This window comes from Lutra lutra, chromosome 13, assembly GCF_902655055.1.
Source record: "Lutra lutra chromosome 13, mLutLut1.2, whole genome shotgun sequence".
In the NCBI taxonomy this organism is placed as follows: domain Eukaryota; kingdom Metazoa; phylum Chordata; class Mammalia; order Carnivora; family Mustelidae; genus Lutra; species Lutra lutra.
The window spans coordinates 64,672,209-64,689,931 of NC_062290.1; the positions used below are offsets into that span (position 1 = coordinate 64,672,209).

General features: G+C 39.3%; 2 protein-coding genes across 2 annotated transcripts in view; both read left to right on the plus strand.

Moving 5' to 3' along the window:
• TMEFF1 (transmembrane protein with EGF like and two follistatin like domains 1) overlaps positions 1 to 6,462 on the plus strand; it is an 88,564-nt gene extending 82,102 nt beyond the window's left edge. The window contains exons 9-10 of the mRNA XM_047700291.1: positions 1,719 to 1,877; positions 5,339 to 6,462. Coding sequence (XP_047556247.1) covers positions 1,719 to 1,877; positions 5,339 to 5,423 — 244 coding nt within the window. The 3' untranslated portion in view covers positions 5,424 to 6,462. The remainder of the gene's footprint in view (positions 1 to 1,718; positions 1,878 to 5,338) is intronic.
• Positions 6,463 to 6,852: 390 nt separating this feature from the next.
• CAVIN4 (caveolae associated protein 4) lies at positions 6,853 to 17,377 on the plus strand. Its single transcript, XM_047700906.1, has 2 exons — positions 6,853 to 7,371; positions 15,001 to 17,377. Exons 1-2 carry the CDS (start codon positions 6,964 to 6,966, stop codon positions 15,655 to 15,657), a joined length of 1,065 nt encoding a protein of 354 aa, XP_047556862.1. The 5' UTR covers positions 6,853 to 6,963; the 3' UTR covers positions 15,658 to 17,377.
• The last annotated feature ends 346 nt before the right edge of the window (positions 17,378 to 17,723 follow it).

A 17,723-nucleotide genomic window follows, 5' to 3' on the forward strand; every position in this document is an offset into this window, starting at 1 on the left:
GATTTGCCCATTTCGTAATTTTTTCTTCTTTTTATTAATGAGTTTGTAATAGTTTTTTTAATGTATTATAGATACAAGTCTCTAACCAGATAATTTGCAAAAATGTTCTGTTCTCCTGGTTACCTTTTCAGTTTCTTGATAGTGTCCTTAAACACAAAAGATTTTAATTTTGATTTAGTCCAGTTAAACTGTTTTGTTGCTTGTGCTTTGGTATCCTATCTAAGAAATCACTGCCTAATCCAGGTTATGAGAATTTACTTCTTTTTTCCCTAAGAGTTTTATAGTTATAGCTCTTACATTTAGGTCTGTGATCCATTTTGAATTATTTTTTTTTGTGTATGTTGTGAAGAAAAGGCCCAACTTCATTCTTTCACATGTGGATGTCCAGTTGTCCCAGCCGCTTTTATGAGATTATTTTTTCTCATTTAGTGGTCTTCGCACCCTTGTTAAAAGTCAGTTGACTAGGGGGCTCCTGGGTGGCTCAGTCATTAAGCGTCTACCTTGGGCTCAGGTCATGATCCCAGGGTCCTGGAATCGAGCCCTGCATCAGGCTCCCTGCTCAGTGGGGAGCCTGCTTCTCCCTCACCCTCTGCTGCTCTGCCTGCTTGTACTCTCTCACTTTCTCTGTCAAATAAATAAATAAATCTTAAAAAAAAAAATCAGTTGACCATAGATGTATGGGTATATTTCTGGGCTCTCAATTACATTCCATGGTCTGTAAATCTATCTTACTACTTTTTTTTTTTTTTTTTTTTTGTCCACTAGTAAACTTAGAACTCAATGTGAAACTTTCTGGCAACTGTAAATGAACCTCAGGCATGGGGATTAGAGGACTCACATCACCCCTGGCTTCTTATTTTCCTACTCCCAGGTTTCTTTATGTGTACTCTATTAAAAAAATCTTTTTTTTTTTTTTAAATGAAGTGTGGGATGTAAATAACTACACTACCCTTACATTTCAGAGGTTTTATTAATCAGGTCTAACTGAAGGCTGGCTAATTTATACATTACACTTCTGTCAGCTAAAACATGTGAAATTTCTGTTAAATATCTTAAATGTTTCCCTCTGTCAAATTATTATCATCAGCTGATGTTGTTGCCTTTTTATTTACTTTTACTTGGAATTCAGATAATTTCTAAGATTAGCACCTACTTGGTTCTGTTTCTGTCATTAATAACCTATTTTTCTTTCCCCTTACATCTTAAATGATTATATTTAATGTATATTTAATGTATGCTGAAAGTGTGTTGAATATAATTTGGTGCTATGTTCGGAGAACTGTAAATGTTTATACCTATTTATTCAGCCATCCCATTTCAAGTACCTAGCCTAAGGAATAACACTAAATATAGAAATGCACACAACAAATGTTTGCCATACCTCATTCATGATTGTGAAAAATGGAAGATGACTCACGTGTCTTAGAGTGAGGAATAGATGTTAGCTATATTACAGCTACTTGAATGTACTATTAAGTACTGTTTTTTAAATGAAGATAATAAAGACCATTCAGTGACTTTAAAACTAATGTGCTGTAATGATGGATAAAAGAAGCACTATGTGAAATAGACATATTGAATAGAGTTTAAAGAAATAGGCAAATGGCAGTGGTTTTTCAGGATAAATTTATCATTTTTATTTGTTTTTAATTTTAAAACCTAGGATTATTGAAATTTGCAATTCTCATAGGAATCTTTCTCCCCTCCCCCCCTTTCAGATGTGAATCTGGTTACACTGGACAGCACTGTGAAAAGACGGACTTTAGTATTCTCTATGTTGTGCCAAGTAGGCAAAAGCTCACTCATGTTCTTATTGCAGCCATTATTGGAGCTGTACAGATTGCCATTATAGTAGCAATTGTCATGTGCATAACAAGGTAGGTAATGACCTAAGAAATACCAACCTTAAATTAGAAGTGGGTAGCTGTTAAATTAAAGAAGAACCTTGAAGCACACTCAAAATGATAGGTGCTTTAGGTCCTCCAGTCTGTTAGGAAGAAAATCCTAGGGTCAGTTGCCTAAGGTTTCTATGTAGGTCTAACCACTCCTTATCTTGCTTCTTTAGAATATGTGCAAGAATTCATTCTCAGGGTTCCAGGTATAGCTGGGCTGTAGGCAGAGGGAGCATGAGAATATTCAGTAGCATAGAGGAATTTAGGGATCTTAGAACTGCACTCAGGGATGACGATGGTAGTAGCAGAAGGACCATGCCAAGATTTTTAAAGCTCTGGGGAACTGGGAGGTGTTTTTTTATGCCCTAAGAATATACTTTTATCTGTAGTAAATGTATAGTAAGAAAGGATGAAACCAGAGATTAAAGAAAACTGCTTTTCTTATTATGTCATTGTCTTAACATTACTTCATTTTCTGGAATACAGTCATAAGTCATCTGTAAAATTCTCCATCATAACTAAAACCATTGGCATTTATCATAACTAAACTCCCAAATTAAAAGACGTATTTGGATACAGTAGGCATAAAATGGGTGTTTTCCAAACTGAGTGAAATGTGTAAGTCAAAAATGAACTGGGCCCCAGAAAAGTCAAACTAAAGCCCGTTCATATTGTCTTTCTGCTTCCCAGTGACATGTCTTTTCGTCTTGCATGGCTCTTCCTACCTCCTTTACAATTTGGTTCAGAAGTCATATAAACACCATCTATGTACTTTTCTGCATTATTCTGGGCGAGGATTGGAGCATATCAAGTACAGATATTGGCAGGCCATAATGAGTTTATGGCTCTTCTATCCTAGATCTGGATAGAAGCCAGACCTTCAGTATCCTCAGCCATCTGGAGCTGAAACGATAAATCTAGAAATTATACAAAAAAGTGTTCTCTGAGTAACAGGTACTTTTCCTAAAATTTAGGTGCTGAAGTCAGTGGGCTTTATTCCACAGAACAGATGATCTGCCCTTAGACAAGACTACTGGGTATAAAATTGGGCAGTAGATTAAAATAGGGACGTAATGATATAAAAAATAATGACAGCAGAAAGGGCAAATAGAAGGAACCTGTGTAACATCAGGGCTGCCCGTGGCCATTTAATATAGACTTAGATTAGGTCATTTGCCTGTGGTCATCCAGCTAGTAATGGAAGTACCTGGATTTGGATTCATTGCTGCTTGATTTCCAGACCATTTCTTTTTCCACTGAACCATGTGGAGGAGGGTCCATTTTGAGTCACTCTCAGGAAATATATTTGCCAAGTATGACCACTGCATGGGAGCAAGGTTCAGACTTGATTTTTGAACAGAGTTGGGGGGACGACTTGGTATGAATCATTTTTTCAGAGCATTGATCTGAGTGTCATCTGCAAAATTTCCCTGGTAGAGGAAAAATGTGAGGCCAGGAGAACCATATAGGACATTATTTGAGGAAAGCAGGAATGGAATAATAAATTATATGGAGGGTGAAAGAAAGAAATAAGATATAGATGAGGGAAGCTTTTGAGGCCTGTTGAAAGTATCATCTTTAAGAAGATCAAAGGAGGTTTTGAGTCAGCAGGAAACAACTTTGAGTCACCCCCTTCCATTATAGAGAAGTCAGGAAATTGGAGGGCTTGGATGGGGGAAGAACCTTACTCAAGATCACGGAGATAGTTAAGCCCTTTTACCAATCCTAATTCAGCCATTTGTCCTGCTCTTTGCTTCTGTTCTCCATGTGCTATAATCTTATAAATTCTATTTCTACTAAGTTAAAATTACCTGACAGATATTTTTAAAGTCTGTGCCTTCTAGCTGATATCCCAGTTCCATTTGCTGCCTTCCCAGACACTTTCAACATCACAGTGTTTTTGCAGCCTTGTTACACTGTCTTCACTGCCCACTGTCTCCGTGACTGAAGGGTCATCTCACTGAATTTATCATGTATCTCTCCTTGAGGCCTGTCTTCTTATTGTGGTATTTCCCCCCTCAAATGTTTTGGTCATGAATTTAAAATATTATAATTATGTACTTGGACTTAGCTCCACTGAATTTTTAAGGAGTTCCTCTCCCACACAGTCCATTATGGGACAGCTGTTCACTTACCCTGTGGTGGCTGTTACATGAGAGGAATCTTCCTTTAAAAGGATATTCCCACTGACTCACTTATGAAGACTGCATGAGTAAAACTTTCTTCTTTTATGCTTGGAATCTTCTTTCATATTTTTAGACTCTTAGAATGATAAAATAGCAGGGACCTCAAACATTCTCCTAGCCAAATCCCTTTATTTCATAGATGACAAAACCATGGCCCCAGGGAGTTGGAAGTCTTCCAACATCATAGTGAGTTGGTGACAGTTAAAGAAGTTTGCTTGGCCTCTCAACCATGAAATGGAGAGGATTCCATCACTGTCTCCCACAAAGTGTTTTTAGGAGGATTAGTGAGATAAAATTTATGAAATACAGTATATGAAATGGGAGTGTTACTATCAAGACTTTTAAGTTAAGGCAAAGCTCTTTGAAACTGAATTAAAAATGTGAAACTTCTGGAGTACTTCTTGTCACATGACTTTCTTGCCATTAGATTATAAATTCCTAGCTGGCAGGGAGATATGGGAGATTGGTCCCAACTTTTAATATTTCACATATAGGAAAAGGGTGTTGCACAGCTAGTTTTTAGCAGAGTCCAAGCTTAACATTACTGGGATTCATCCCATTGCCTTCGTTCCACATTGTGTGCCACAGCACTTGGTGCAGAGTACAAGCTTGCATGTTTGCGTTCCGGTGGGCAGGCCCAAGAGCAGGTGCCACACAGTGAGGCTTAAACTACCATGGAGAAGCAGGTATGGTAAACTGAGAGGAGAGTCAAGGACTGTCCTTATCCCCAGCATAACAGTTCTTTACCGGGTTCTGTGGTTTGCCCAAGCAGGCTGTGGAACAACTTCTTTTAAGTCATTGTCTAAAATCACTAAGCATTTCCTGTTTGTGCATGCACACTTTTTCCTAATTACTCCTTCATCCAGGCTGTTCTTGTCACTTTGGGGGTGTCCCGGTGCTCCACAGAAGTCCATAGGCCAGGATCCTTTCTTATGTTCAAGGTTTATGTGTTATCAGTCACCGTGGCTAGGGAGTTGCTAGGTCAGAAGAAGGGTGGGGATTCCTCTCAGGGACACATAGGCAGCAGTGGAGACCCAGGAGTGAGCTTTGCTTGTGCTCACACCTGTGTCCTGTACCTAACCCTCTCCCCTCCCAGCTGTGTAGGGAAGACAGCAGGCTGACATGTTGGTTCTCAGCCTGTCTTGCATCAAACAGCATCCTTTTTTCCCAGTATGGCTTTGTGTGTGAAACGTGTATTACTATGGAAACATTTGAAATACCTTAAACAAAATGACTTTTTTTTTTTTTTTAACTCAACAGAAAATGCCCTAAAAACAACAGAGGACGGCGACAGAAGCAAAACCTAGGTCATTTTACTTCAGATACGTCATCCAGAATGGTTTAAACTGATGACTTTTATATGTACACTAACCATGTGATGTACATTTATTATGTCTTTTTTTAAAGAATGGAAATATTTATTTCAGAGGCCTTATTTTTGGACATTTTTAGTGTAGTACTGTTGGCTTGTATTTAGAATATTCAGCTACAACAGTTTTGGACTGTTTAGTAGTCTTTGTTTTATGTTTTTAAATACAGAAATTGAGTTCACAAATTTATACCACATGGTAATTCTAAGACTTGTTCTTTACCCATGGAATGTAATATTTTTGCAAAGATGGACCACTTCACAAATGGTTATAAAGTCATACCCACTTCTTCCACAATGACCACAACAAATGACCAAGCATGAACTAAAGGTAAAGATGTTTACAGATTACTTTTCTTACAAAAAAAAAAGACAAAGAATCTAGAAGACACTGTGTTTAAATAGACATTTAAATGTTTTTGAGATTTAGTAACTGATTTTTTAGACACTGCCTATCGCATGAACTGTAAAGTTGTGTGTGTTAGATGTAAAATATTTATAAGCGGTATGGATTGGAATTATTCCTCTCTTTGAAAAAAAAATAACTCTGATAATTTGGAAAAGTATCTGGTAGCAAAGATGGAACGAATCACTGGAAAGTAGATTTAGATACTGTGAAAAGTGTCTGTTTAACAAACAGATTGGAATAAAGCTTCCTCTATCAGTTAAACTACTTTAATACACATTCATTTTTAAGAAAATATTTGTTTTAACATGAATAAACAAATTGTATCCGTGTTTGTGAATAAAATGCAAAAATGATTGTTAATGATTGGTGCTCTTAAGGTGAGCTTAAAAATTATCTAAGACCTCTATCCAAATTTGTCCTGTAGTAATAGCTATATTAATAGATTGTTGGTGTTTAAAGATCTGAAATGTGAGTAGAATGTATTCAGCTGTTTAACATGTACTTTAGGTATATGCATGTAGAATTTAAGAATATGTTCAAAATTAAATATTAATTTTAATATTTGGTTTGGAAAAGCATGTTATAATATAATGTTTTCACTATATGGCCTCTGTTTTGGTGTGTTTATTTACCACATTCTTTGTTACTGATAACATTTAGTATATGAAGTAAGTAGAAAAAGAGTTCAGTTCAAAATTCCCCTTTGCTTTTACAAATACTGTTTGAAATTACCTAAAGGCAGAAGCTTCCCCCAACATGCAGCATTTGCTTTTTTGGTCATTTGGCTTTTAGGCTTAATATTAGTAACATGGCGGCTTCTGGAACTTTTTTTTTTTTTTTTTAAACTTTCCTCTTGTCTGCACACAGACTTATTTGAGTCCATTAGTCAGTCACCAAGCATGTTTGGAACAGTACCCAGTGCTCTGCAAGGGTTCATGTTGCAGAACAGTCATGTGTGGGTATTTGTAGTTATAAATACTTGACCAGTCTCCAGGGGTGGGGTTTCCAACCCTTTAAACAACCCTGTTGCCTGTTATCGAGCTAACTTTTTACTCTTAGTGCCAGAACTGATTGTGGTGGGACATCTTTCACTGAGAAATAACTAAAATGGAACATAATGGGTCTTCTTCAAATGCCGATAAAATCCACCAGAATCGCCTCTCGAGTGTCACAGAAGATGAAGACCAAGACGCTGCTCTCACCATCGTGACTGTGCTGGACAAGGTAGCCACCATCGTGGACAGTGTGCAGGCAAGCCAGAAGAGACTAGAGGAGAGACATAGGGAGATGGAAAATGCCATAAAGTCCGTCCAGATTGACCTGCTGAAGCTGTCACAGTCCCACAGCAATACAGGCTATGTCGTTAACAAGTTGTTTGAGAAAACTCGAAAAGTCAGTGCTCACATTAAAGACGTGAAGGCCCGGGTGGAGAGGCAACAAGTTCACGTGAAAAAAGTCGAATCCAAGCAAGAGGAAATAATGAAGAAAAATAAATTCCGTGTGGTAATATTCCAGGTAAGCTTGGCACCTGCATTTGGCTTGATTACTGCAAAATCTTAACGTCCTTGAATTGCCAACCAGTCACATGAGAAGTTTCCAGCACCCCATCCTAACTGTTGTCTATATTCATGGAATGGAGTTCTGTCTCAGGGACATGCCCAGGATAAAGCCATGTCTGTGTCGACTAATGTGCTGTGCTAGCAGTACTTGGAGTTTCTCATCCATTTTGTGTAACAGGAACTGTGGATCATAGCTGAGGCTATTTCTTGCCTTTGAAACTTAATATTGGGAAGGCTCTTTCAGCATATTAGCCGTATCAGCACGATGCCCTTTTGGAGACTGAGAATGTTGGTTTTAGAAGAGATCTAAGAGGACTCGGGTTTAAAACACCTCTTTGTTGTATAAAAAAAAAGAAACTGAGGACCTGTAGTCCCACAATGTGGTTTTCCCCTTTATTACGGAGAGACTGAAAAGCCCTAAACAGTAAAATACAAAATTTTCGGAATATTATTTTTCTTTTGGAATTTTTACATGTGATAATATGTAGGTTACAATAATAATAAGAAAAACTCAAAAGGGGCGCCTGGGTGGCTCAGTGGGTTAAACCTCTGCCTTCGGCTCAGGTCATGATCTCAGGGTGCTGGGATCGAGCCCCGCATCCGGCTCTCTGCTCAGCGGGGAGCCTGCTTCCCCCTCTCTCTCTGCCTGCCTCTCTGACTACTTATGATCTCTCTCTCTCTGTCAAAAAAATAAATAAAATCTTAAAAAAAAAAAACCTCAACAAATAATCAGGCCATTGTTTTTATGGTTGTTACACTTTTACAGATATTGGAGTCATATAAGTAATTGCTTCTGTTTGATTACAAAGTCTTTTGATTCCACTTATTTGATGTAGTTTAGTGTGACATTGTGCATTGTGCTATGTTAGCATATTACACTGCATTTGGCATTCATATTTTTTTTTTAAAGATTTTATTTATTTGTCAGAGAGAGAGAGAGCAAGCACAGGCAGACAGAGTGGCAGGCAGAGGCAGAGGGAGAAGCAGGCTCCCCACAGAACAAGGAGCCCGATGTGGGACTCGATCCCAGGACGCTGGGATCATGACCTGAGCCGAAGGCAACTGCTTAACCAACTGAGCCACCCAGGCGTCCCTGGCATTCATATTTTTTGAAGTAGGAACACATCCATGGCAAAATGCATAGTATCTGAATATATTTTAAAACTCTTAACAAATCAAAAGGAAAAAGTTGAACTCTCCTCCTGTGAAAGAAAAATGGGAAAGTCGTTACCAGACTCTTCACAAAAGACAAAATAAAAGATCAGAATTCCACTTATGTCTATTTAGGTATTTTCAGTTTTTTAAAACATATATTCAGAGTTTTAAGGGTTAAAAAAGCCAAGCACTTTCATACTCTGGTGGAAGCAGTAACTGAGTATTAACTAGTACAACATTTCCAGGGGGAAGTTTTGGTATACACACACACAAACACACAGTGTTACCACAGTGTATTTTTAAAATGGATGGATATCCCTCTGCAGAGGAAAAAACCTTCAATGAGTAAAAACAAAATAAGAACACAGTTGGATTATGTAGGCAGATACTTGTAAGACATGAGGGATGTAGGCCACAAATCTCCACAGCATTGTCTACATGTTAGACAGGTCTCCTTCATGCTCTGTTGATGATAAAGTTACATAGAGATGGCAGAGTAGTATTTGGGATCTGTGGGTTTGTTTGTTTTTTTAATTAACGTATAATGTATTATTTGCTTCAGGGGTACAGGTCTGTGAATCATCAGTTTTACACAATTTACAGCACTCACCATAGCACATACCCTCCCCAATGTCCATCACTCAGCCACCCCACTCCTCCTCCCCCACCCCCCAGCAACCCTCAGTTTGTTTCCTGAGATTAAGAGTCTCTTATGGTTTGTCTCCCTCTCTGGTTTCATCTTGTTTCATTTTTCCCTCCCTTCCCCTATATGGAATCAGTTTTTAAGAACCTGTTTTATTTAAGAAAAAGAAGCCAGTGCCAGTGTTAGTATATGTAATGGGGATCTAGATTTGATATTAGAGAATGTAGGATCCATTCTTCAGTTCACCTCCCAAGGGCATTAGCAGGAATGGGTTATGTTGTACCCTTCACTTGCAAGGGGCATGCCAGGAAACATTCTTGGTATCTAGCATTTCTCCTGAGAACGTTTGTGCAAAGAGCGGACCAGGTACCAATCAAGATCTACAAAGGCTTGAGGAAAGAAGTTTCTGAAAAGTTCAAATTGACTCTTGTCTATTGACACAATTTTTGTGTTTTTTTTTATAGTTAAGATTATTTTCTATATTCACCTCTTTATTCCCTGAAACTTGCTATTTTTCTCTTTGAGTTTCTGTAATTAGTTGAACAAGCAGATAGTATGAAGAAGCTATCGAGAGGCGCTAATTTAAGCCAGATCTCGTTCCTTGTAAGATACAGTGCTGTGAAAGTTCTATGAAATTAGGTTGCTCAGAGGAAGCCGGAGTTTGTCAGTAAGCAGCCGCTTTTATAGAGCTTGTAGTGAAAGCTTGTAGAGCTTGTAGAGAAAAGATGAAGGCAAATAACAATGGATTTGATGATTCATTAGCTGTTAGAACTCTATACAGTATGCACACGGTTATACTTAGTTAAAATTAGTTCTTATACTTCATTCTCCTAGTTGATATGTATAAGTGGTTATACTGAGATCACCTGTCCTACTAAAATTAACTTGAAGCTGGAATAATTCAGCTGTAGTATACTTCCATTTCCATTTGGGTTTTTCCCCAAAAGGTTTTCCCTGGATACATCTTCTGGGGACAATCTTTATGGGCGTTTTATCTCCCACAGGAACTTTAGCCTAATCCTGGACATTGGTGTTAAAAAAATTATCTGCTCTTTTTCATACAGTTACGATTTCTCTTTGAATGTCACCTTGATGACCTTCTCATGCAGGCCGCAGTCATACCATCTCTTCTAGCAATTTTGCTTACAAACCACATGCCTGTGGTTACCAAATGAGGTGTTCAGCCATTCCCTAATGATGAGCCCTGGACTTCTCTATATTCAAAAGTCCCCTAGCTACGTTACTTTGGTACTCAGTCAAAGCTACTTTACCCTAACCATAGTACTCGCTTTGTTTTACAAAAGTCGTTTTACCTGGACTTTTACATAAAAGATATAAAGGGGTGCGTGGGTGGCTCAGTTGATTCAGTGTCTGCCTTTGGCTCAGGTCATGATCTTGGGATCCTGGGATCAAGCCCCAGGTCGGGCTCCCTGCTCAGCAGGGAGTCTGCTTCTCGCTTCTCCCTCCCTCCCTCCTTCCCCACTTGTGCTCTCTGTCAAATAAATAAAATCTTAAAAAGAAGAGATATAATATTTGGAAATCAACTGTAACTCAACCCCGTAATCTTCAGTTATTATTACAGTATATTCATCATTAATTCATGGTATCTCTGACTCAGTAGGAATTGCAACAAATAGATCCATGTCACAAGTACTTTCTCTGACTACTTTTGTTTTGTTTTTAAGGGTGATTGTTATATAATTAGTGCAATTGAAAAGAATGGAATATGATTCCTGAGTTAAGCTATGTTTGATTCCTTCATAGCAAGATTGTGAGGGTTTTCCCCCTACCAAGCAATAATTATTTTTTGGCTCCTTCCTATTCTAATTATACTTTCTCAGGCCATACCAACCCACTTGTTGTTGCTGAAGCTACTCCCTATAGCAGGTGTCAGGAAAGGAGAGGAATAATTTTGCTGCTTCTCACTGATTCATCAGAGAGTTATGAGACGCCCACCTTTCTTTTCTTCTTTTTTAAGCTGCTAGACTCTCCAATCCTGTAGCCAAAGAATTTAATTTTAAGCAAGTATCCAAAGCAATAAGTTTCCAAGGAACTTCTTGACTGTCAGGCTAATGGGTTTTGGAATAAGCCTATTTCTTATATATTAATTTTTTTTTGATTGAGTAGATTTAATCTGGATCTCAAATAGGAGCCTAGTTTCTTTTAGAAATTTTAACTCATGGGTTCCCTTAAATCTCATGATCCTTAAAGTTTTGCCTGTTTAGTTTTGTAAATAATCTCTCAGTATTTGGGTTTCTTTAGCAGTTGTGTTTCTGGGCTGGTTCTCAAGGGTCCCCAGTGTCTGCCATGTTCCCAAATCAAATTCTCATCCTTATCCGTTGGTATATCTGACATAGTTGGTCCCTCCCTCTCTTCTTGAAACTTCTTTTCCTTTGCCTTCAGGGGTGCTGCTTTTTTGGATTTCCTCCTGCCTCACTGGCTATGTCTCCTTTCTGGTTCTTTCTCATCTCTTCCTTTTTATCTAGAAATCCATTTATCTGTCCAAATACCAAAATCCAGAAATTTCTTTTTTTTTTTTTTAAGATTTTATTTATTTATTTGTCAGAGAGAGAGAGCGAGCACAGGCAGACAGAATGGCAGGCAGAGGCAGAGGGAGAAGCAGGTTCCCTGACGAGCAAGGAGCCCAATGTGGGACTCGAACCCAGTACACTGGGATCATGACCTGAGCCGAAGGCAGCTGCTTAACCAACTGAGCCACCCGGGCGTCCCAAATCCAGACATTTCTAAAAAAGTTTTCATAATGTACTGGGTAGCAAGACCTAGGATTGACCTGAACTCATTTGGTGACAAAACTGACCAGAAATAGCACAAGTCTGTTTATACTCTTTATTCCACCTTAGAGTGAATATTCACATTCATATCACAGAATTGTTTCTTCCGAAGGTCTAACTAGGAATGTAATGTAATATGTTGTTTTCCCCAAATCTGAAATATTCTGGAAATGTACCTTGGCCCCAGAAGTTTGGGTAACATTGAGTGTTGACCCATTCACTCAGTCTCTTAGGAGTCTCCTTCACCTTGTTTCATGATTTTTAGTTCTTGACATTAATGATTCCTAAATTTATATCTCTAGTCCAGACCTCTTTCCTGAATTCCAGGCTTGTAAGCGCAGCTGCCTACTTGACATCTCGGATCCCAACCTTACCCTCCAGTTTCTTCCTCCTGCTTTCTTCCCCATGTCAGTTAATGGGAGATCTATCCTTCTGCTGCTCAGGCCATGTACTCGAAAATCGTCCTTGATGCTGACACTCCACATCTAGCATCTCCAAATCTAGCAGTAAGTCCTGTTAGTGCCTACCTTCCCAGGAGATCCAGAATAAGGCTGCTCCCCACGGCCTCTGCCAGAGTCCTCATGCATCTCTCACCTGACTTACCTCAGTGGTCTCCAACTGCCATCCTTGCTTCTTCTCTCACGGGCTAGGGCCTGTTTTCAACAGAGTCATCCTTTCATAGCATGGGTCAAATCATGTCACTATTCTCAAAACTTTTAAGAGGGCTTCCTATCAGGCGTTGTCAGTTTAGTGAAAAGAATTTTCATGATAAAAATGTGGAAGGGGCGCCTGGGTGGCTTAGTCAGTTCAGTGTCTGCCTTCAGCTCAGGTCATGTTCCCGGGGTCCTGGGATCGAGCCCCGCATTGGGCTCCCTGCTCCTCGGGGAGTCTGTTTCTCCTTCTTCTCCTCCCCCTGCTCATGCACGTTTTCTCTTTCTCTCTTAAATAAATAAAATCCTTAAAATAAAAGGACTTCCTGTCAAACTCAGAATAAGAGCCATGGTCCTTATTATTGGATACAGAACTCTGCATGAGCTGGCCTTCCCACTACCTCTCTTTCCTCCTCTTGTTGCCCCTTGATCTCTCTGCTCCCACAATACTACTGCCTTCCTTGCCATTTTGGTTTTTCTCCCAGATGTGTGTATTACCTTCTGGTCTAGGCTAGGATGTCATCTTATCAGTGAGGACTTTCTAATCATCTTACTTACCACTGTATAGTCCCCTTCCCTACTTTACTTTTCACTTAAGCATTTATCACCATCCAACAGATTACATATTTAACTTGTTTATTTCTCTCTCTACAAGAATATAAGCTCTTTTACTCTGTTTTCTTCCTAGGAGGTTCTCAGTTCCTAGAACATTGACTGGTGCATGCTAGGTGCTTAGAAACCATTGATTGAAGGTGTATGCCCTATTTGATTGAACAGCCATTTATTGAGTGTAACTACTATGTACAAGGCTCTCTGACAGATAGTGGGTATAAAACACAGGACACATTTCTGCTTTCATCAAACCTATTCTTTAGTGAAGGCCTCAGTATATAAATGAGTAGAGTTCCAGTTCAATTCAAATAGTGATTAAGTGTTGTAAGTAGAGGTGTGTACATGTCATTCTGGTATAAACTGAAAAAAGAATTAGCTTCTTGAGGGGAAGTTGGGGACATTTGAATTGATTCTTGAAGATTTTGTTGACAGAGCTGAAAAGGGATGAAAGGCATTAAAAGAAGCAAAAAAAAAAAAGGTAGTAAAAGTATACAAAGTCATGGAGAGACGAAAACACTCTGTTTGAGGAGCAGACAGTGGTTGTATGTTGCTGGACTGGAAAGTAGGTTTAGCTCAAACTGAAGAGCCTTCTAATCATATTAAAGAACTGAACTCTGTCCTGTGAGTATTGACGAGTTCCCAAAAGTTTTGAAGTAGAGAAAGGATGTGATCAGAGCTATGCTTTAGAAATTTTTCCCAGGAAATACTTAGGTTATGCTTTGGAGGTAGACGTATTATTGTATAAGTTCAGGCTTGAGATGACAGAGACCTGAATTAAGACATTGGTAGAGACAAGGAGGAAGGAGGAGGGGACAGGGGTTATTAAGCAGTGTTATTAACGGTGCTTGGTGACCTGTTGGATATGGGATGAGAAGGAGAGGAAATACTTGGGTTGAAATTCCTAGATTTCTATTTGGGTCATACCTAGAGGGGGCTTGGTGCTGGGAGACCCAGGAAAAGAAGCAGGTATGGAGAAGATGCTATGTGGACCTTAATTTTTGGACATGTTAAGTTTTATAAATTTTATTTATGTATGTATGTATGTATGTAAGCTTCATGTCCGTCATGGAGCCCATGTCGGGCTTGAACTCAGGACCCTGAGCTCAAGATCTGAGCTGAGGGGCCCCTGAGTGGTTTGGTTGGTTAAGCATCTGCCTTTGGCTCAGGTCATGATCCTGGAGTCCTGGGATTGAGCCCTGAATCTGGCTGCTTGCTCAGCAGTGAGATTGCTTCTCCCTGTCCCTCTGCCCCTACCCCTGCTTGTGCTCTCTAGCGCGCTCTCTCTCTCTCTCTCTCTCGCTTGCTCTCTCAAATAAATAAATAAATAACATATTAAAAAAAAAAAAAAAAAAGACCTGAGCTGAAATCAAGAGTCAGACGCTTACCTGGCCGAGGCACCCAGGGGCCCCTGGTATGTTAATGTTAAGTTTGACGTGTCTCTGTTACATCCAGGTAACATTTAGAATTGTGTGTCATCTTAGGAGAAGGGGAGAGGTGAAGATAAAATATTTGTGCGGGTGCTTACCATTGGTTCTGCAAGCAGAGGAGTGGATCAGGTTGCTCCAGCTGAGCTGGGGAGACGAAGCCACAAGAGACAAGGAGAGAGAAACCCTGAGAAAAGCCAACAGTTAAGGAGCAGGCAGAGGGTGCACAGCCCGTGGAGGAGATGGAAATGGCATGGCCAGAAGGTGAAAGAACGGATACCTAACGCGCTTTCTTTTTTTCTCGTCCAGGAGGAGATTCGGTGTCCGACATCCCTGTCTATTGTTAAAGACAGAAGCCTGACTGAGAATCAAGAGACCGACGAGGATGTCTTTGACCCCCCAATAGATCTGTCTTCAGATGAAGAATATTATGTCGAAGAAAGCAGATCTTCCAGGCTTAGAAAGTCAGGCAAGGAGCGCATTGATAATATCAAAAAGGCATTTTCCAAAGAAAACATGCAGAAGACACGGCAGAATTTGGACAAGAAAGTGAACAGAATTAGAACTAGAATAGTGACCCCGGAGAGGAGAGAAAGGCTAAGGCAGTCGGGGGAAAGGCTGAGACAGTCAGGGGAAAGGTTTAAGAAATCCATTTCTAACGCAGCTCCCTCAAGGGAAGCTTTTAAGATGCGTCGCCTTCGGAAAGCAAAAGACCGAACTGTGGCCCAGGATGCGGAGGAGGTCAGGGAGATGGGTGTGGACATCATTGCCAGAAGCGAGTCTCTGGGCCCCATCAGTGAGCTCTACACTGATGAGCTCAGTGAAACAGACCGCGAGGAGGCCAGGGCTGCGTATCCTCCCAGAGAAGAAGGGGAGATCTCAATCCCCGAGCCTTTGAAAGTTACTTTTAAACCCCAAGTGAAAGTTGAGGACGATGAATCTCTTTTGCTAGATTTAAAGCAGTAATCATAAAGAGGAACTAAACATAAGTATACATCTCTTCAATCACAAGGTTCTAGTTTAAATAGTATAGTCATTGACGTTGATGACATAGTACAGTCATGTACATTTATTAAATAGTGTAGTCATTTACATTTGTTCATAGGAAAACATGAATGATACGGCTGGTTTCATTTCTGATGTTTAAAATCTTAAAGATAACACAAGTATAGACATTTCCTTATAACTTCCTTGGGAATTCCTTTTTCTTCCCTGGGCTTATACGATTCTATCAACTTTATCTTTTAAGTCATTCTCTTGGCAGCTGTGGATTTTTAAGTTCTTTTCTCTTGCCCAGGAGGAAAGTAGTTTCTTAGCAAGGGCAGTTAGGCGTTTGGTGTCTAAAACATGTGAAGGGCAAAGTTGTAGCCATCATTTGCAAGTAAACTCCCAGTTTTGGTCTAGATGGGTGTTGTGGCCAAGCTCAAAAGGGAATAACCCATGTGGAGATTATATCATCCACATGTTCAAATAGATTCATTAGTCAATTAGTAGTCATACCTCTTTTTGATGCTTTTGCATAAAAACTATGAAGTGCTGGACTCGAGTGTTTTGTTCTGGCATTCTAGTTTTACTTACACCACGCCACTTAGCAAGTCACTTGCTAATAAACTCATCAGTAAAATGGAGAGGGTTTGTCTCTCTAGTCTCAGAGGACTGTTGTGATGATCAAAGGAAATGTTACATATTCTGGGGGGAACAGGGAGCACCTCCAGAGAAAACAAACCCCACTCGTTCCTGAGGAACAGAATTGAAATAATTAGACCTTCTGAAAAAGACTTAGGCACCAAGCATTGAGGACCTAAGTTAGACAGAAGCCAAAGTTGGTCTTCGGAAGCCTTTTCACAGAATAGGAATGAAAAATAAATGTTCGGGTGACATCTTTTTTGTCAAAAGACTAAAATCCAACCTTCAGTAAGGGTCTTAAAATATTTCCTGGAAACTCCTTTTCTAATTTTCTTTTGATTTAGAGCTATGGTAGACTAGAGCAATCTTTGAACTGCATGAAGCATAAAACGATGACTGTGTGTCTTCAAGAGGACTTTCTAAAGTCTTTCCTGATGGCAGTGGGTTTTGGAAATGACCTCATGTTTCTGTTTTCCAGGGTGAACCCCTCAGGGCCTGTCTGTCTAAAACAGGGACCATAGGAATGCATCGTAGCTGGTTTGGGAGGAAGCCAGATTCCACTTAACCATTAGCTTTAGACCTAGCCAATCTGGAAGTTGATATTATTGCTAAGGAGAGAAATGGTCCTACTGGTTCTGCACTTCTGGTATGTTTAAGTCTTCTGGTTTTATAATGGGGAAGAAATGATGGAATTGTTGAATTTGAAGAGTTTAGACAGGCAGCTTTCAGATCAATTTGGGGTGCTCCTAAAGTAGTTAAAAATTAAACAAATATACACAGATACACAGAGTCAGACACACACAAATCAGCTTTCAAGTATTGGACTCGGTTCCCCAGATATTTGGGTTTGGGAGTTTGACTCAACATCATTTCCTCTTCACTCTGCATGAATACATAAAATCATGAGTTGTGCATCTCAATCATCTTTTTATATTGAACACTAAAGTGTTTACAACATTCTTTGAAAAGAACAATTTTTAAAAATGTAGTTTAGAAAGAGCTTGGATGCCTCGTCACGTATTTCCTTAAAGCCATAATAAATTTGAATTTGAAAAAGTTTGATGTTGGTATCCTGTTTGTAAATATTTTTACTAATAATGGATGCAAATAACATGGCATGAATTTGATATAGTAACCCTTCTCATAATAGATATGTTTCTAAGTTAAGAAGAATATAAGAAGGTTATAAGCCTTTTCTTTTTTCTGGCCTTATGCAGAATAAATATCAATTGGGCTAAAACATAACTGCAAATATAACTCTCAAGGAATTTTTGTAAAGTTTGTTTCCTTACTGACCTATTACATCACCAGACTTGACGTTATGGAGTATTTCCATTGGGATACATTTGAATTTTGATGTGGAAAGCATTATAACCTGGTCAGCGTTTTATCCTGGTAGACTTTGT